The sequence below is a fragment of the Staurois parvus genome, unplaced genomic scaffold (assembly GCF_062004578.1).
Source record: "Staurois parvus isolate SC_StPar_1 unplaced genomic scaffold, SC_StPar_1.0 ptg002140l, whole genome shotgun sequence".
In the NCBI taxonomy this organism is placed as follows: domain Eukaryota; kingdom Metazoa; phylum Chordata; class Amphibia; order Anura; family Ranidae; genus Staurois; species Staurois parvus.
Window position 1 is genome coordinate 3,559,946 of NW_028319936.1, and position 21,610 is coordinate 3,581,555.

General features: G+C 44.1%; 1 protein-coding gene across 1 annotated transcript in view; it reads right to left on the reverse strand.

Moving 5' to 3' along the window:
- Positions 1-21,610, reverse strand: part of F5 (coagulation factor V) — a 170,480-nt gene that overhangs the window by 98,493 nt on the left and 50,377 nt on the right. Inside the window, exon 12 of the mRNA XM_089665178.1 lies at positions 8,720-8,929. Within this exon, the coding sequence (XP_089521304.1) occupies positions 8,720-8,929 (210 nt within the window). The remainder of the gene's footprint in view (positions 1-8,719; positions 8,930-21,610) is intronic.

Genomic DNA, 21,610 nt, shown 5'->3' on the forward strand with positions numbered 1-21,610 from the left:
TATATGGTTTAGTATTTGGATGTATTCTTATCTGAGGAAGGGTGTGATCATACTAGTCCGAAACTGTCATTGAATGGAATACTTTTGACATGTTTGTATATATTTTTTCATTACAATAAATTTTATGCGCAGCAATCCTTCTTGAACCTTTTCTATATGTGGCCTCTGGGCCGGCCTGATATCTAAAGAACCAGAAAGCTCAGCTAAATATTAAAATGTTTTGTTTAAAATTATTTTTATGAAAATGCTGGAAAAAAATTATTTTTAAAGACTGCATGTATTCATCTTAGCTTGTTTTTCTTATACAAAAGTGTACATTATATTTTTTTCTAAAGATTTGATAGAATCTCCTCCAGTGTTAGACTAACCATAAGTAGACAGTCCTCTCACTCAGAGCAACAGATAGCAAGTGATCTACCCAATGCTGCACGAAGGCTGGTTTAGGGGACAGGTGGATGTTAACGTTCATTGTCTAAGAACTCTCCTGCTGTACTGCTACCCATACAGCAGTTCATAAAAGCTGTGATATTGTGCAGTTTGCCTGACACTGCTCTGTACTGCACAACATAAATACAGGCTACCTGGTCATATTCCTTATTAAAAATCAATGGAGATATATTGGGACATGTAAGTAAATGCAGATAAAAGACTATAGCAAATGTTCAGTCATTTTCCTCTATCATACAAAAAAACCCCACAATAAACATGTAGGAGGGGACATTGAGCAGAAATCTTCAATGTATCAACACAACTCAAAATACTATATATTTTGGCAGTATAATCCATCATTGGCTTTCTACAAAAGTGCACGAATGGAACAGTTATTCAGCTGATATTGCACTAACAGAAGGAAATCCAGACCAAAGGATAAGTCTAAATTAATTTATTAGTATATACTAAAAACAGCAAATGCATTTGGGGAGGTCAGAAAAAAAACACCCCCTTCATCAGGGCTTCATTTAAAGTAAAAACTTAAGTGGACTTAAAATAGAGCTTTCCTGTGTGAATCTGTGTAGGGAAGCTAATTTCTGTATCAGGAGAGTTACTGGCCAGCAGTATCTTCATGAGTAATCAAGATAAGAACACACTTTTTCTGATCTCCAAAATGTGTTGTTTTTTTTTTATATAGACTAATAAATGGATTTGGACTGTCTTTATCCTTTGGTCTCGTGCTCTTTCCAATAGTGCCTGCTTTTTTGGGTAACCTGCTGGGGTAACCATTGGAGGGTAGCCTTGTCTGTTGTGAGCAACTTAACCTGAGCCAGTGAGCTCTTCACATTTTTTGTTCTCTTGTGAATTTGTATGAACTCACATTAAAACTCACATCCATGTGCCTCTTGGAGGCTGTTTTCTTCATTGAACTCTAATTTATCATATGGTAAATACTTAGTGTGGCCTTAACAGCACATTGTAGACATAAAAAGTTATAAACAAACAACCCCAGCAAAAGTGGAGCATGAAGAGTGCAAGAGGCATAGAATCTTCCACCGTCCACCCAATCACACAGCCCCTTACCAAAGGATTTGACCACCCTAAGTAATGGTCAATTAGCGCAGTTTTCAGGACCAAACGATGGCATGCAGACTGCCAAATGTAAATCATCAATTGGTCCTCTTTGTGTGCAGCACTTCTCCTGATTCCAAACTCTTGTATATCAGAGTCTCTATCAGGGCAGCAAACACGACAGAAGAGAACAACGCCAGCTCAAAGTGTAGTAAAACCTCAAACCATAATTTATTCACAGTAATGCACTGACATTCTTCAGTATAAAAGTCAGCATATCAATACAATGTTTCCTACCAACAAGATGGTCGTGGTCCATGCCGATGCGCTATGATGTCACACACCATGACTCCACCCTAAGCGCTTTGTCCCCAAAAGATGTTAATAATCATTTCAAATAAATTCAGATGTTTCTGGGGACATAAGTTCAAACCTTTGGACAATAACAACTGCTCCTCCAATGTCAAATTCTTATGAGAGAGGTTTAGCACATTATTCAAGTTCTCTGTGTTTGTGGGTGGAGGGAATAGCGGTCAATGCCCTATGCTGCAGCCTCGCTTCCTCCCCCTCCTTGTTTTCTGGTATTTTTCCTGTGTTTCTGTGGCCCATTTTTTTAACGCATACAGCGCTCCGAATGCTTGTCCATCAATATAGCAATAGAGTCTGTGACGGGCGCTATATTGATGATATTTTCATCATATGGACAGAAGGTGAAGAAAATCTAAAACAATTTTACTCATTAATCAACAATTTTCACCCATCAATCAAACTAAAAATAGAATACTCAAACACGCATGTCAACTTCCTAGACACCACAGTCTATATCACGGATGACAAGTTTCACACCTCAATATACAGGAAACCCACTGACAGATACATCTACTGTACCTCCACAGTTCCAGTTTTCACCCCCAACACACTAAACGGCCATCATACACAATCAGTCTATCAGATACCACCAAATATTTTCAGACCCGGAAGACAGAGATAAACATTTCAGGACACTAGAAGACTCCTTCCATAAGAAAGGTTACAAAGACAAAACTATCAACACCAGCATAAACACAGCCTTATAAACCTGAAGAGAAAATCTACTCCAATACAAAGAGAAAAAAAAAACAACCGTGTACCTCTAGTAACCACATACAATCCAGCACTAGAAAGAATAAGAAAAATAATCAAAGATTTACAACCCATCATAATAGAGGATGGAACTCTTGAAAGAAATGTTCCAGCAACCCCCAATACTGGCTTTCAGACAACCCCCCAACCTTAGACATAAACTAATCAGTAGGAAACTTCCTTCTGATTATGATGTCACAAATAATGGAAGCAAACCCTACAATAAAAAGTGCGGAAAATGTGCAACCAAAATAATCCATCAAAAAGTGTCACACACTCAAAAGGGACCTTCAATATCTCCGGATCATACAGCTGCACCTCCAGTAATGTTGTTTACCTTATCCAGTGCAAAAAATGTAGCAAATGATCTTGCGTTGGTGAAACAGGACAGAAGTTGCGAACAAGGATGAATTTGCACAGACATACCATCAAGAAACATAGAGAAGATGAGTTCTGCATACCTGTGGGACACCATTTCTCACAACTGGACCACACTATGGAAGACCTCAATATCTTAGTTCTTAAAAGGAATTTCAAAACTATTCAGGAAAGGAAAACTTTTGAACTAAGAAAGATATTTCTGTTTGATACAAAAGACAATGGCCTTAATTTAGACATGGGTATTTTAACTCACTATCCAACAGTTTTACGACCTCCCCTGTGACTGTCATCCCAACCCCCTCCCAGTCTTTGCTTTTGCTCTGTCTTATCTCTAGTCTAATTCTAGTTTTATAACCATTGCTGTGTACATTTGTTTGTGTGTGTGTGTGGTTTTTTTTTTTGTTTTGTTTTCCCTCAGAGATTGATTCTTTTAACATTATGCTAAAATGTTGTGAAGCAGTACTGCTTGGACCTTGAAAAAGGGGACATACCCCAAAAAATTGTCCTGAAAATTGTATGTTAGTGCAAATAAAAAAAGTATCATGGACAGTACTCAATTGTTTCAATGATATATATGATAGATGTGTCCTTTTGTATTGATGATAACACCGTGGCGTTTATTTACTAAAGCTGGTTCACTCAGAATCTTGTGCACCTGTGAATGATAGCTAATCAGCTTCTAACCTCAGCTTGTTCAATCAAGCTTTAGCAATAAAACTTGGAAGCTGATTTCTATGGTTTCTATGCAGAAGTGCACGAGATTCTGAATGTAATAGCTTTAGTAAATAAACCCCTGTATGTGAGCCCTGCTTCCTTTGCCTTTTTGATTCACCCTCTATTGGGTTAACAGGTGATTAAGTGGGATTTAAACCTGTTGTTTTTGTAGTATATATAAGAGACGTAATCAAGTGCTTTTTTTATGTTATGAATAAGTGCTAAAGCTCATGAGACGCATCAACATATCTCCAGGTTATACTGTCTGTGTATTTTTGGATATTTTCCATGATTTTTATCCAATAAATTATCACGGCATAGTGCAGTGTGCAGCCATACCTTCTATTACTAATGTGATTGAGTAGTCTGTAAGTGTTCTTTTCTCTCTTATCTCTTTCCCTCAGCCTACCTTTTATTCTTTTTCTATAGATTTTCTCTTCACCCTCCAACATGCTCTTACTAACTTTCCTTTTTGCTATAACACCCTCTATCCTCAAACTATCATTTCTTTACACCCTCCTCCCCACCTCACAACCTGTACATATCACCCTCACTTCTACCCTCTCAATATTACTGCACTTTATCATCTCCTGCTCTCTCTGAGCCCATATTGTAGAAATTGCTCTTGTAGAAATTCTGCTCCCACCTTTCCTCCCTAATCCTCCTATTACTACTAACTTCTGGAGATATTGCCCCAAACCCTAGCCTTCCACCATCAAACTCCCACCCACAGGAGCAGTAGTATCCCTTCTCTGGCAGCAGCTACAACCCTTACTCTCTTATCTCAATTTCTCTGCTTCCACAAGCTAGCCCCCCCCCCCCATGTGCCCTTTGGAACACCCATTCAGTCTCCAACAAACATTCCTCTATCAATGACCTCTTCCTCTCCCACTACTTGCTATTACTGAAACCCAGCTCTAGGAATCCAACTCTGTCTCTCCAGTTGCCCTCTCCCATGGTGGTCTCCTCTGGACTCACTCACCCAGACCCAGTGGACGAAAAGGGGGCAGAGTTGGGCTTCTTTTTCCCCACAAAGCACGTTCAAGGTTCTTCCTACACCTCCCTCTCTGTCCCTCTGCTCTTTTGAAGTGCACTGTATTTGTCTTTTTTCTCCTGTTTGTCTGAGGATCACAGTCATTTACAAGCCTCCGGGCCCAGTGTCATGCTTTCTTGACTACTTCTCTGCATGGCTACACTACTTTCTCTCCTCTGAGGGGCCTGCCATAATCCTCAGTGATTTTAAAATGCCAGTCAATGTTAACACCTCAGCCACTTCTCAACTACTCAACCCTACCTCCTCTTTTAATCTAACAAAATGGACACAAACCACCACTCACTCCAATGGCAACACCCTCAACTTTGTATCCTCCCACTTATGCACTATCCCAGGGGTGGGAAAACTTTTTGACTTGAGGGCCGCAATAAGTTCATATATTGGACCCGGGGGCTGGACCAAGAGTAGATGAATGATGTGTATGTGTCATCCATAGTAAGTATAGTAATATTCCCCCATAGTAAGCATAGTAATTAATCCCCCATATAGTAATTCATCCCCCATAGTAATTCATCCCCCATAGTAATTCATCCCCCATAGTAATTAATCCCCCATATAGTAATTCATCCCCCATAGTAATTAATCCCCCATATAGTAATTCATCCCCCATAGTAATTCATCCCCCATAGTAAATAATCCCCCATATAGTAATTCATCCCCCATAGTAATTCATCCCCCATAGTAATTCATCCCCCATAGTAATTCATCCACTTACCTTTGCTCCGCGCGTTCCTCTCGCCGTGTTCCCGCGCCGTTCCGGTCTTCAGGGCGGACTGTGAGAGGAGCCTAGCTCCCCTCACGTTCGTCATGCTGCCCCGCCTACACACATCCTGACAGCATCACGCTCCACGGGCCGGATTAAAAGGTCCGCCGGGCCGTATACGGCCCGCGGGCCGTAGTTTGCCCATTGCTGCACTATCCTATAACCTCTCTAACACCCCTTTTCCTCTCTCTGATTCCAACTTTATCAGTTTCACAATTTCCCTGCCTCCTATGTCCCATGCTTCCAACCAGCAAACAGTTGTCCATAGAAACCACCGCCACCTCAGTCCTTCCCTTCTTCACTCTGCTGAGTGCCTTTATGATAAAATTGCACCCCTGTCCTGCCCAGACCTGGCCACATCTGTCTACAACAACTTACTATAATTCTCCCTGGACACATATGCTCCTCTCTCTATAGGTAGAACCAAGCCTCACCTGCTACAAACTTGGCAGATGACACCAGAAGTCTCAAAAGACGCACCAGTGCTCTTGAGTGAGCATGGCATAAAACTAAATCCCTGCAAGACTTCAGTCTCTACAAATCCACCCTTCTCAAATACAACTCCAGCCTCCACATCCAAACAAACCTACTGCACCACTCTCATCAAAATCCTCTCATCCAATCCTCATTAACTTTTTCCTTCCTTTAAATCCTTACGTAATCCCTCACTGCCTCCACCCACCAACTTACTTACTGCCCAAGAGATTTCCAGTCATTTCAAGAACAAGATTGACACAATTCCTGATGAGATCTCCAGTGTCAAGCTTTTTCCTCCAACCAACATACCAGGTCGAATACTATACACAATACTCTCCTCCTTTGACCCTGTTACCACCAAGGAAGCTACTAAACTCCTTTCTGAGGCTCACCTCACCACCTGTCTACTGGACCCTGTCCCATCACAATTATTGCGGCCTCCTTCCTGCTCTATTCTAAACTCTCTAACCTACATTTTTAACCTCTCCCTCCCCACCTGTACCTTTCCCTCCCCACTCAATCATGCAATGATTACCCCTATACTTAAAAAACCCTTGCTGGACTCCACCTGCTTGAATAACTTACGACCCATCTCCCTGCTCCCGTTTGCCTCCAAGCATCTGTGGCGACTTGTCCACAATTGTATGAGTTGCTACCTCACTGACAACAACTTTCTTGATGCCCTACAGTCTGGCTTCCGCCCACAACATCCCACTGAAGCTGCACTACTAAAACTCACTAACGAACTACTAACTGCTAAAACCAATGGCCATTACTCCATACTCATACTCTTATACCTTTCTGATGCCTTTGACACAGTCGACCACCTGCTCCTCCTCAGTAAACTCCACTCCCTTGGCCCTCGCGACTCTGCTCTTTCCTGGTTCTCCCCTTACCTTCCTCAGTGCACTTTCAGCATCATATAGAACACCAACTCCTCCACTTCTCTTCCTTTTTTTGCTGGTGTATCCCAAAACTCTGTCCCTCCCTCCCTTTCTCTTTTTACACCTCCTCCCTGGTCCAATTAACCTCCCATAGCTTCCAATACTACCTCTACACTGATGACACCCAGATCTATCTCTCCATTCCCCAGCTCACCCCCTCGATCTCCCCATGTATCACAAATCTATTGAGGGACATATCAGTATGTATGTCACACACCACCTCCTTAAACTCAATCTTTCTAAAAATGAGCTTGTAATATTTCCTCATCCACAATCCTCCAATCATGACTTTACCATTAAGATCAACAGCACAACCATTGTTCCCTGCCCACATGCCTGGGTGCTAGGAGGAATCCTAGACTCTGACATCTCCTTTGGGCCCCACATCCAATCACTAGCTAAATCCTGCCACCTCAACCTCTGCAACATTTCCAGAATTTGGCCCTTACTGACTAACGACACCATAAAACCACTTATCTATGCCTTGGATACCAACCAGTCAGCGACTGCTGCCTCTCTCTGCCAATCCCTTCACTGGCTTCCACTAGCCCAATGTAAAATTCAAAATACTAACCACAGCTTGCAAAGCCATCCACAACACTGCCCCTAGCTACATTTCCAGCTTCATCTGCAGATATTGTTCAAAGTGTTTGCTCCTCCCAAGACATCTTGCTCTCTAGCTCCCTCATCATCTCCTCCCATGCTCACCTCCAGGGCTTCTCCAGAACCTCTCCCATCCTCTGGAACTCCCTACCTCAGTATGTCCAGTCAGCCCCTGCTTTGTCCACATATAGGGAATCTTTGAAAACTCACTTATTCATGGAAGCCTACCTCACCTCCACCTAAGAACTGTACCTGAGTAACCTCCGTCAGATCATCCCCTGCAGCTATTACCCTTTGTACCACCTTCTCCATGAGCAGGGCCCTCTCTTCCTTCTGTATTGAACTGTATTGTAATTGTACTGTCCCCCTTTATATTGTAAAGGACTGTGCAAACTGTTGGCGCCATATAAATGCATAATATTAATAATAATAATTTGTAGGTAGCTGTTTGCAAGAAATATGTTCATTGTATGCATATGTGAGAGATATGTCTACAAGCATATTGTAATTTCAGTTTATGTAATTGTATTGCAGTTTTACAGAACTATTCACAGAAGTAAATTCAGTTTTGGAATGAATCACAATTCTGCTTCTGTCAGTTTTGTTAGCTGTCGGCAAACCGCTAGTAGGATAGCATACTCGTATTTAAAGATAGTTCACACACCAGATGGAAACACAAAGAAGCAAGAAAGTTTTTATTTCTATATCTGATTTGTGAACTACCTTCAATGTACATCATACTGATTACAGCTTTTATTTCTATTGTGGTATACATTGTACAGTTTTAGTGAAGGGGTGCACCTGACTCATTCTGGTAATTAGTAATCAAAGGATTTATTCTGTACCTTTTTCCCCTGAGATCATCATATATTTGGTGATACTATTTCTTATTGCATTGAACCAAAAAAAAAAAAGAAAAAACAAAATTGGGTAGTATTGATACCTGAGCCATATATCAGCATGACCCCTGTCATAGTCGTACCCTCTTAGAAGTTGCATGTGCCAGGTAAATTACTGAATGGACAATGACTGAAGAGCTGTATTGGAACTTTAAGGGATTTTCTTGTCTTACCTGTTTTTAGTTTATTGTCTTACCTGATTAAGTTTCTTGTCAGAAAGAAAAAAATGTTTTAATCATTTCGTAAAAGAGTAGCTTACCTAGATTATTCATTTCTATGATAATGCTTTCACTAGTCATTGGAAAGAGAGTTACTAAATCTCCGCTTCCTCTTCTGTATCTAAAGGTATGTCCACTAGTCTGTAGAGTAAGAGTTTCATCCCAGATTCCCACACTTGAAACATGCCATTGAACCACATGGTTGTAACAGAATCCCAGAACTGCGTTTTCAAGAGAATTTCCATTTATAGCTGAAAAAAAAAGAAAAGTTAAAAAAAAGTACTAAAAAGTAGAAAAGAAGAAAGGCTCCTTAAGTTTTATGTAAATCTGAAATCTATTTTTCAGTATGTTTCACATCATGCCTCACTGTATACAGTTTGCTTAAGGCAGAGTTCCACTCACATTGTAAAAAAATAAAAGTCAGCAGCTACAAAAACTGTAGCTGCTGACTTTTAAAAAACAGCCACTCACCTGTCCCACAATCCCGCGGTGTCTTCCCCACAGCCCCCTTTTACCAGCCGTCTCGTGTTCCAGGCATCTTCAGTGTGGGCATCCGGCTGTGACAGCTTGCGGCTGCACAGCTGGGTGCCCACTGCGCATGCGCGAGTAGTGCTGCACTCTCCGAATGGCCCCGTAGTCTTCTGGGACCTGTCACGTGTCCCAGAAGACTACAGGGAGGGAGGGTAGGAGGACAACTTCCACTTCCAATCAACTAGGCGATCGCAGTGGAAGAGGGAGCAGGTACCTGTCAATTTCAGGTACCCGCTCCCCAAAGGAGCCAATCCTTAATGGGGAGCGGGGGGACCAGTCTTTAAAGTGGAACTTCCCCTTTTGGGTGAAGCTCCGCTTTAAGCAAAAAAAGTATTTGTGAATGTGTTGCAAAGTTTCCTGCTTGGAGATTCTGCAACAACACATTCTGTTTCAGACAGCGCAAAGCCACCTACCAGCATTGTCGTCATCCTGCCAGGTGCTCTTCTTCACTTCGCCACTATGCCACTGTGGTCTATGCATGCCTCCTGAAGACCTTATAAGCATCCCAGCAGCCAATCTAAGAGCGTGTATGACAGGCTGACAATGCTTTTGTTAATTGGAAGAAAGTAGCTTAGTGCTGTCAGCTTGAAATAGGAAGTGCTATTTCTAGCTGGATCTTCAGGTAAGAAACTTGATTTGCATGGGAAAACTGCTTATATAGTGAGGCATGATACCAAACATACTAAAATTAGTTGTTGTGTTTACATATACTTTAAGGAAATCTGCATTATAGAATGTATCTGATGAGAATTATTATATTATAGTGTATAGCTGCCTGCTACGTTGTTGACGATATGCTTTACTATATGAAAAAGTGGATCAGAGCCAGTCAAATGGGTAGCAAATTACATTTGAGAGCATAACTGTACATTTGAGTTTTTCTTGTGCTCTCTTCTAGGATGCCATTCAATCATTACACTTTCTTTCCCAACTCATGATAAAGATCTTTGACACTCCTCCTCAAAAGTCTCGCAGACATGCTCTACTCCCCTTATGCATGTGTACTACAATCTGCATTCAGCAGTTTGGAAAAGCCACAATGAATTGAGATGAAAGATAGGCAGCTTTTCTATATGAACAAATAGATATTTGTGTTGCATATGCAACAGAAGTGGAGGCCAACTGGAAGACTTCTGAAGAACAGGCTGCCAGTGCCAGCATGCCACAGGGGGGATCTCTGCAGAGAGGAGACATGTAAGTGTAAGGCTTCAAGGCTTGATACTGGGGGTAGTGGGGGCTATGAAAGATAACTAAACTAATGAAGCACTAACCCCTCAGGGATTGCTGATGAATTTGGACTATAGTCCTGCACAGTCAGTCAGTCAGTTAGCATTTTCCACACAAGCTTTCATTCACAGACGGAAATAAGGCCTTTAGCGTTGGTTTTGTTATTTTATTGAGGAGATTAAACTTGGATAGGGTATAGGGGTGTATAGGATGCCCAAGGGAACTGAAAGCTGAGGACAACTTTCTGAACTATTCACAGCTTCTCTGATGCAGTCTCTGCTGGAGTGGTAGCCAGCAGCTCCAGTTGTACTACCCCAGATCCTAGATGAACTCCTCTTCACCCAGCAATCTGGAGACTTTGTTCCTGAGCAGGGGATCTGCTCCTGTTCCTTTAATTAAGGTGTCCAGACACTAGTAGAGGGCTAATCTGGTTTCCTACCAAAGTGCTCCTTCCCCTATCGGCCCAGGGGGTGCAGGTGTACTCACTCAGATCCTCTCTTGTACTGCTTGTGGAATGGCTGCTGCTACCAGCCCTATCAGCTGGGCTGCTCCTTTCCTGCCATACAGGTGGTCCTCTCTCAGGGGGCCAGTGAGTTCTGAGTTTTCATTCTTTCCAGTTCCAGGCTTGCAAGCAGGCCCCATCCCACTAGGCCTCCTGGCAGCCTTCCTCCTCCAGCCTCACATCTCCCTCTCTCCTTATTCCACCCGACTCTTTTCCTACTGAGCAGGCTCTTACATGTTTAAGGGAATCCAGCCCCTGCTAAGTCTTCTGTTGGGGATTGGCTAAGGTCCCTCAAAAGCACAGCCAACCACACCTTAGAACCACCCACTGCCTCCAAGGTCCTCCACCGAAAGCCTCACAACACGGGGAAATTCAAGAGGGGCTGGCTTGCAGAGTCTCTCAGTCCAGGCCAGAATTTGACCCCTCTGACTATCTCACCTGATCTGCTAATCAGCTCCTCTTTAGCCATCAGGGTCTAGTTCCCCCTAGCTAAACTAGGAGGGTGCAACACTAAAAAGAGAGTTTTCTTTTAAATTATAATTACATTCCACAGAAAGCATAAATATCTTTTTTGTATTTACTCACAGCATGTGTTTGCCTAAATCATGTATATGTAGAAAAATATTTTTTCTTGAATTGCATTGCATATGAACTTGGTGTGTGGTAATACATTTCTTGCATTAAGAAATGTCACCAGTTATCTTAAAGCTGAACTCCGGGATAAAGGCTTTCATTTAAATATATTCCTGGAAAGACACAAAGGGGAAGACTTACTAAAACTGGTGCACTGTGCATGGTAGCCAATCAACTTCTAAAGCCAGTTTGTTCAAATAAGCTTTGACAATAAAACCTGGAAGCTGATTGGTTTTCAGGCAGAGCTGCACCAGATTGTGCATGTTACAGTTTTAGTAAATAATCCCCAATAGATTAAATTAACTTTGTGTGCTCCACATATCATTGCAAAGGCTGTCAGTTGTGACATTATCATTGTGCTTAGGCCAACAAAGCATTTAACTTGGTGGGATTTTTCCAGCACAACAAAACTGTTCTTTTAAAACATATAGCTGAATTCTACAAAAACCACTTTAAAATATAATATTTTCATCAACCTTAGTGTATAAAACTTGCATTGCATCTCAAATATAATATAAATTGCAAATTCAGATTCTCAAAATCTCGACTTATTTGTTGGATTTCATCCACTTCATCAGGAGCTAGAGATGAATGTCTCTGAATATAAAAACATATATTGTTAACACATATTATTAGAGATGAGCGAATTATTCAAAAATTCGATTCGGCTGATTCGGCGAATTCGCGGAATAAATTTGATTCGTGTCGAATATATTCGCTGCGAATTTAACTTATAAAAAGGGTGTTTCTAGGCTTCAGAGAGCCTTTATATTAGTGCAGAACACTGTACCTTTAATTTAAATGCCCTTGGAGTCTGCTGGGGAAGAGAAATAATACTGTCAGTCAGTATGACATGCAGATGAGTGCCGTCGATCTTAGAATCACCGCACACTTCACTCATTTGGGCAGTCACGGGGCCAAAACCAGAGTGTGGAGCCACAGTGTGGCGGTGGAGGCAGCAGCAATGGGAGGCCATACAGCACCCTATGAAAAAATGGAACCCACCAGCAGTGTGAGGAGACCTGAAAGTGGCACATGGCAGAATGTGGCAATGGAGACAGCAGCAATGGGAGGCCGTACAGGGACCCATGACACACTCTGGACCTGGCAGCTGCATGAGGAGGCGGTACAGGGGCCCATGACAGATTACGGGCCTGGCAGCAGCATGAGGAGTCGGTACGGGGGCCCATGGCAGATTACGGGCCTGGCAGCAGCAATGGGAGGCCCGTAATCTGCCAGCACCCTATGACAAAATGGAACCCACCAGCAGTGTGAGGAGACCTGAAAGTGGCACATGGCAGAGTGTGGCGATGGAGACAGCAGCAATGGGAGGCCGTACAGGGACCCATGACACACTCTGGACCTGGCAGCAGCATGAGGAGGCGGTACAGGGGCCCATGACAGATTACGGGCCTGGCAGCAGCATGAGGAGTCGGTACGGGGGCCCATGGCAGATTACGGGCCTGGCAGCAGCAATGGGAGGCCGTACAGGGACCCATGACACACTCCGGACCTGGCAGCAGCATGAGGAGGCGGTACAGGGGCCCATGACAGATTACGGGCCTGGCAGCAGCATGAGGAGTCGGTACAGGGGCCCATGGCAGATTACGGGCCTGGCAGCAGCAATGGGAGGCCCGTAATCTGCCAGCACCCTATGACAAAATGGAACCCACCAGCAGTGTGAGGAGACCTGAAAGTGGCACATGGCAGAGTGTGGCGATGGAGACAGCAGCAATGGGAGGCCGTACAGGGACCCATGACACACTCTGGACCTGGCAGCAGCATGAGGAGGCGGTACAGGGGCCCATGACAGATTACGGGCCTGGCAGCAGCATGAGGAGTCGGTACGGGGGCCCATGGCAGATTACGGGCCTGGCAACAGCAATGGGAGGCCCGTAATCTGCCAGCACCCTATGACAAAATGGAACCCACCAGCAGTGTGAGGAGACCTGAAAGTGGCACATGGCAGAGTGTGGCGATGGAAACAGCAGCAATGGGAGGCCGTACAGGGACCCATGACACACTCTGGACCTGGCAGCAGCAAGAGGAGGCGGTACAGGGGCCCATGGCAGAGTGGCGAAGCGTAAGCAGCTTAAATTGAAGGCCATACAGAGGCCTATGTTAAAAATAATAACATGTTTGGGGCATGATTCATGGTGGATTTAGTCAGTTGTGTCAGGAACTGGTGCTTTGAAATCCAGACTAATCCACGCCTGATTCATTTTCACAAACGTGAGTCTCTCCACACTTTGGGTGGACAGTCGTGTCCTCCGCGGAGTTACAATACCTCCTGCCGCACTAAACACGCGCTCCGATGCCACGCTACTGGCCGGGCATGACAGCCTTTCAAGGGCAAATTCAGCTAGTTGGGGCCAAAGGTCAAGTTTCGTTGCCCAGTAGTCAAGGGGATTGTCTACCTCGGTTGGCAGGGTGCTGTCCAAGTAGGCCCAAGCCTGTTGTTTGAGGTCCTGCTCCAGGTCCACCTGATGCTGCTGCTGCTGCTGCGGCTGGTTAGTAGTTTCCTCACTGCGCTGGTGAAGAAAGCTACTCATCATCGACTGCAGACTGAGGCAGCCGCTGCTGGTGGAGCTGCCACTGCTCCTACCACCCCACCCCTCCCCTGCTGCCATGGCAGCGGAACGCGAGCGCACAGGGCCCACAGTGTCTGAGGATGGACGTTGGCGCAGACAGGCAGAGACCAACTGACTACATAGGTGGTTTTTATAGTACGTTATTTTGGCCTCCCTCTCAGCAGGTGTGAAAAAGGCCACCATTTTTGAACGGTAGCGAGGGTCCAACAAGGTGGACAGCCAAAAGTCATCCCTCTGTCTGATGGTTATTATTCGGCTGTCGCTACGCAAGCAACCGAGCATGCTATGGGCCATTTGTGCCAAGGAATGCGAGGGACTCCCTGCCTCCATCTCCACAGCATACTGCCACGGTGCGTCTGGGTCCTCTGTCTCCTCCTCCTCCTCTACCAGATGCTCCTGCTCCTCCACTCTTGTCCGCTGAGTGGAAAAACCACCCATTTCACTCAATAATTCCTGAGCACCAATGTCCTCCTCTACCTCCTCCTCTTCTTCCTGTCCTGCCCCCACAGGGGTCATGTGGCGTTGAGATCTGTGCGCCACGTCTACCGCACCCTGACCAGCCATTGTTAACAGCATTTGTTCCAGGACGTGCAACAGAGGAATGACGTCGTTCATCCCATAGTCCTGCCGACTCACGAATAGCGTGGCCTCCTCAAAGGGCCTGAGCAAGCGGCAGGTGTCACGCATGAGCTGCCAATGGCTGACATCTAAGTTACACAGGGAGTACCTTTATCCGCTTGTAACATCAGGAAATCGGTGATGGCCTTTCGCTGTTCGTAAAGGCGGTCTAACATATGTAGGGTTGAATTCCACCTTGTTGCAACGTCGCAGATCAGGCGATGCTGTGGAATTCCGTTCTGCCGCTGCAGCTCAAGGAGGGTGTGCTTTGCGGTGTAGGAATGGCTGAAATGCATGCAAAGTTTACGTGACATTTTAAGGATGTCTTGCAGTGGGATGGTGGATTTTAGGAACCGCTTGACAACCAGATTGAACACGTGAGCCATGCATGGCGCATGGCACAACCTTCCTTGACGCAGAGCAGACACCTCACTGGCTGACTGCTACTTCCTCCGTGCACACCGGCACCACTACTGGCCGTGGTGGTAGGCTGCAGTGGAGCTGGTGCTCTACTCCGTGGCCGTTTGCCTCCACTGACACTGCTGCGACCCTGCTGCCTCCTGGGCAACCCACCGACTGTTTTGCTCGCTGCCAAGCTGGCACCCTCTTCTCCTGATGATGCGGAAGCAATAGCCTGATGACGACGAGGCTGCCAAGTGCGATCAGCCTCATCATCATCAATTAGGGTCTCCGCCTCACTACTAGCCCCCTCGGCTGCGTGTGGGTCAGGAGACAGACCTGTCTCTAGACCGGCTACCGAGCCACTCTCCTCGCCAGTACTTCTTCGCCTGGCTGCTGAAGAGGCGGATGTCTCCCCCCGTTCCTGACCGCCCTCTGTTAGCTCTTCCTCACTGTACAGTGGGGCTGAGCCCACAGCATGCGATACTTCGCTTGGTGAGGGAACACCAAAGGACAGGGGCAGGTAGAGGACACGTGATTTCAGTGGGCTTGCTCCCGGGCCATGCCAACTAACGGTTGTGTCTGACGTACCCACCGACCGTTGGCTGTAGGTATCAGAGGTGACCTGGGAAGAGGAAGACGACCGAGCCAACCAATCGATGACGGCAGGGTTGTCGGTGGAGACACGACCGCTGGATGACACCGGGAGCACTGGCCTCTGGCTGCGACTAGTGCTGCCTCGACCCCTTCCTCTGCTGCCACGTCTGCTCGCTCCTGAAACATTGCCTCCTCTGCCACTCCTCTGCGTGTTGTCTGACATACTCTTTAATTCAATGATTCTGTGTCCCTGAGTAACGATTCTGTGTCCCTGAGTAACAATTCTGTGTCCCTGAGTAACAAGTCTGTGTCCCTGAGTAACGATTCTGTGTCCCTGAGTAACGATTCTGTGTCCCTGAGTAACAATTCTGTGTCCCTCAGTAACGATTCTGTGTCCCTCAGTAACAATTCTGTGTCCCTCAGTAACAATTCTGTGTCCCTGAGTAACAATTCTGTGTCCCTGAGTAACGATTCTGTGTCCCTGAGTAACGATTCTGTGTCCCTCAGTAACGATTCTGTGTCCCTGAGTAACAATTCTGTGTCCCTGAGTAACAATTCTGTGACCCTCAGTAACAATTCTGTGTCCCTGAGTAACAATTCTGTGTCCCTCAGTAACAATTCTGTGTCCCTGAGTAACAATTCTGTGTCTGTCCCTGAGTAACAATTCTGTGTCCCTGAGTAACAATTCTGTGTCCCTGAGTAACGATTCTGTGTCCCTGAGTAACAATTCTGTGTCTCTGAGTAACGATTCTGTGTCCCTCAGTAACGATTCTGTGTCCCTCAGTAACAATTCTGTGTCCCTGAGTAACGATTCTGTGTCCCTGAGTAACGATTCTGTGTCCCTGAGTAACGATTCTGTGTCCCTGAGTAACAATTCTGTGTCCCTGAGTAACGATTCTGTGTCCCTCAGTAACGATTCTGTGTCCCTGAGTAACAATTCTGTGTCCCTGAGTAACGATTCTGTGTCCCTGAGTAACAATTCTGTGTCCCTGAGTAACGATTCTGTGTCCCTGAGTAACAATTCTGTGTCCCTGAGTAACAATTCTGTGTCCCTGAGTAACGATTCTGTGTCCCTGAGTAACGATTCTGTGTCCCTGAGTAACAATTCTGTGTCCCTGAGTAACAATTCTGTGTCTGTCCCTGAGTAACAATTCTGTGTCTGTCCCTGAGTAACAATTCTGTGTCCCTGAGTAACGATTCTGTGTCCCTCAGTAACAATTCTGTGTCCCTGAGTAACAATTCTGTGTCCCTGAGTAACAATTCTGTGTCTGTCCCTGAGCAACAATTCTGTGTCCCTGAGTAACAATTCTGTGTCCCTGAGTAACGATTCTGTGTCCCTGAGTAACAATTCTGTGTCCCTGAGTAATGATTCTGTGTCCCTCAGTAACAATTCTGTGTCCCTGAGTAACAATTCTGTGTCTGTCCCTGAGTAACGATTCTGTGTCCCTGAGTAACAATTCTGTGTCCCTGAGTAACAATTCTGTGTCCCTGAGTAACGATTCTGTGTCCCTAAGTAACGATTCTGTGTCCCTAAGTAACGATTCTGTGGCCCTAAAGTCTCTGTGGCCCTAACTCTGTCCCTAATACACAGAGGTCTGTCTCTCTTGAATGACCGGAGGCTAATGGAGAATTCTAAGATGGCCGCGATTTATAGCTCCACCATTACACAGTGCTGGCTGGCTGCTGATTGGCTAATGCGATCACATGTCATGAATGAATGCATTATGGGTCAGCGCGCCTTGTCTGCGCGCCTTCCCAGAGATCCCCGCTCCGTCGCCACACATGTCGCCGCCATTTTTGGGAAAATTCGATTCGTGCATCCGAAGTTTGCTAATTTTCGGATTCGGCGCGAATCGAATATTTCCTAATCTTCGAAACGAATTCCACTTCGTCATGTTCGATTCGCTCATCTCTACATATTATATTTTGTTCAAATGTACATATACAGTATTTAAATTTACCATTTACCTAAATAAACCCATAAAAGAAAAGGAAAGAAATCTTTTGGAGGCCCAGGCAAGGAGGCAGATCTGAATGTTTGAGTCCCACCTCAGCTCTTACAGTCATGGCCGAAATTGTTGGCACCCTTGATATTTTTCCTGAAAATCAAGTATTTCACACAAAAAAGGTATTGCATTAACACATGTTTTGCTATACACATGTTTATTCCCTTTGTATGTATTGGAACAAATATAAAACAGAGGCAGAAAAGCAAATATGACATAATGTCACACAAAACCCCAAAAATGGGCTGGACAAAAGTATTGGCACCCTTAACTTAATATTTGGTTGCACACCCTTTGGAAAACATAACTGAAATCAGTCGCTTCCTATAACCATCAATAAGCTTCTGACACCTCTCACCCGGAATTTTGGACCACTCTTCCTTTGCAAACAGCTCCAGGTCTCTCTTATTGGAAGGACACCTTTTCCCAACAGCAATTTTAAGATCTCTCCACAGGTGTTCAATGGGATTTAGATCTGGGCTCATTGCTGGCCACTTCAGAACTCTCCAGCGCTTCTTTGCCATCCATTTCTGAGTGCTTTTTGACGTATGTTTGGGGTCATTGTCCTGCTGGAAGACCCAGGATCTTGGACGCAAACCCAGCTTTCTGACACTGGGCCCTACAGTGCGACCCAAAATCCTTTGGTAATCCTCAGATTTCATGATGCCTTGCACACAGTCAAGGCACCCAGTGCCAGAGGCAGCAAAACAACCCCAAAACATCATTGAACCTCCACCATATTTTACCGTAGGTACTGTGTTTTGTTCTTTGTAGGCCTCATTCCGTTTTCGGTAAACAGTAGAATGATGTGCTTTACCGAAAAGCTCTATCTTGGTCTCATCTGTCCACAAGACGTTTTCCCAGAAGGCTTTTGGCTTACTCAAGTACATTTTGGCAAACTGTAGTCTTGCTTTTTTATGTCTCTGTGTCAGCAGTGGGGTCCTCCTGGGTCTCCTGCCATAGCGTTTCATTTCATTTAAATGTCGACGGATAGTTCGCGCTGACACTGATGCTCCCTGAGCCTGCAGGACAGCTTGAATGTCTTTGGAACATGTTTGGGGCTGCTTATCCACCATCCGGACTATTCTGCGTTGCAATCTTTCATCAATTTTCCTCATCCGTCCACGACCAGGGAGATTAGCTACAGTGCCATGGGTTGCAAACTTCTTGATAATGTTGCGCACTGTGGACAAAGGCAAATCTAGTTCTCTGGAGATGGACTTGTAACCTTGAGATTGTTGATATTTTGCCACAATTTTGGTTCTCAGGTCCTCAGACAGTTCTCGTCTCCTCTTTCTGTTGTCCATGCTTAGTGTGGCACAGACAGACACACAATGCAAAGGTTAAGTGAACGTCTCTCCTTTTTATCTGCTTTCAGGTGTGATTTCTATATTGCCCACACCTGTTACTTGCCCCAGGTGAGTTTACAGGAGCATCACATGCTTGTAACATTCTTATTTATCCGCAGTTGTGAAAGGGTGCCAATACTTTTGTCCAGCCCATTTTTGGAGGTTTGTGTGACATTATGTCGAATTTGCTTTCTTTCCTCCCTTTTTTTGTTTTGTCCCAATACACACAAAGGGAATAAACATGTGTATAGCAAAACATGTGTTAATGCAATACGTTTCGTGAGAAATACATGATTTCCTGGAGAAATATCAAGGGTGCCAACAATTTCGGCCATGACTGTACATACCAGAGGACACTGCACAAGCAAACAGATGGATTGTATTGCATACTATATTCATAAATTGTATGAAGAGAAAATATATTGTCGAGATTATTTATAATGTATTAGAAATATCTCTCATATATCCATATATATATATATATATATATATATATATATATATATATACATACAGTTGTGTTCAAAATAAAGGCAGTCAGACATCACTAACCTGATCAATCACTGTTTTTGGTAGAAATTATATTTCTACATGGCAAATAATTTACTAGCAGGTGTAGTAGAGTAATAGAAATCCAACAGACCCAACAGTCCTGACATGCATGCTGCTGATTCTGTGTAATTGAATCACTAATTGAAAGGGGCATGTTCAAAATAATAGCAGTGTGGAGTTCTATTAGTGAGGTCATTCGTTTTTTGAAAAACAGGTGGCAATTATCGCCCTTATTTAAGGAAGGAAGGCAGCAAATGTTGTACATGCTGGTTACAGTGCATTCCTCTCTGAAATTCTGAGGAAAATGGGTTGTTCCAGACATTGTTCAGAAGAACAGCGTACCTTGATTAAAAGGTTGATTGAAGAGGGGAAAACAGATAAAGAAGTGCAGAAAATGATAGGCTACTCATCTAAAATGATCACAAATGCTTTAAAATGGCAACCAAAACCTGAAAGACGTGGAAGAAAGCGAAAAACTACCATTCGAATGGATAGAAGAATAGCCAAAATGGCAAGGACTCAGCCAACAATCAGCTCCAGGAAGATCAAAGAAGGTCTAAAGTTACCTGTGAGTACTGTTACAATTAGAAGACGCCTATGTGAAGCCAAGCTATCTGCAAGAAGCCCCCGCAGAGTCCCACTGTTGAAAAAAAGACATGCTGAAGAGGTTACAGTTTGCCAAAGAGCACACTGACTGGCCTAAAGAGAAATGGCGCAACATTTTGTGGACTGATGAAAGTAAGATTGTTCTTTTTGGGTCTAGTGGCCGGAGACAGTTTGTCAGACGACCCCCAAACACTGAATTCAAGCCACAGTACACTGTGAAGACAGTGAAGCATGGTTGCGCAAGCATCATGATATGGGGATGTTTCTCATACTACGGTGTTGGGCCTATTTATCGCATACCAGGGATCATGGATCAGTTTGAATACATCAGAATACTTGAAGAGGTTATGCTGCCATATGCTCAAGAGGAAACGCCCTTGAAATGGGTGTTCTAACAAGAAAACGACCCCAAACACACTAGTAAACGACTAGTAAATGTGCAACATCTTGGTTCCAGACCAACAAGATGGACGTTATGGAGTGGCCAGCCCAATCCCCGGATCTTAATCCAATGGAAAACTTGTTGGGTGACATCAAAAATGCAGTTTCTGAGGCAAAACCAAGAGATAGAGAAGAACTGTGGAATGTAGTCCAATCATCCTGGGCTGGAATACCTGTTCATAGGTACCAGGAGTTGGTTGACTCCATGCAACACAGATGTACAACAGTTCTCAGAAACAGTGCTTATACAACTAAATATTAATTAAGTGATTCAAAGGAAAGCAAAATCTTCAAACATATTTTACAGTTTATATAGTGAATGTTTGAGTTTGTAAAGAAGAATACAAACACTGCTATTTTTTTGAACAGTCTAATATTCACTTTTCTTCAATTTTTTTAGAGGAACAACACAAATTTGATATATTTTTCTTCATGTTTTGATTTGGAATAGAATGTGTAGTGTTCCCAATGCATTTGTGTGTATGGAAATAAAAGCTATTAGAAGGATTTTGAGCTTTATTCACTTTTTTGAACACACTGCTATTATTTTGAACACAACTGTACATGCATCCCATACATATATATTCTCTGTTCATTCAATTTATGAATATAGTATGCGATACAATCCATCAATTTGCCTGTGTAGCATCCTCTGATATGTAAGAGCTGAATTGGGACTCCAACATGCAGATCTGCCTCCTTGCTTGGGCCTCTAACAGTTTTCTTTCCTTTTCTTTTATGGCTTATTCAGGTAAATGGTAAATTTAAAAACTGTACATGTACATTTGGACGGAATACAATATGTGTTAATACTGTATGTTTTTATATTCAGAGACATTCATCTCTTACTCCTGATGAAGTGGATAAAATCCAAGAAAAT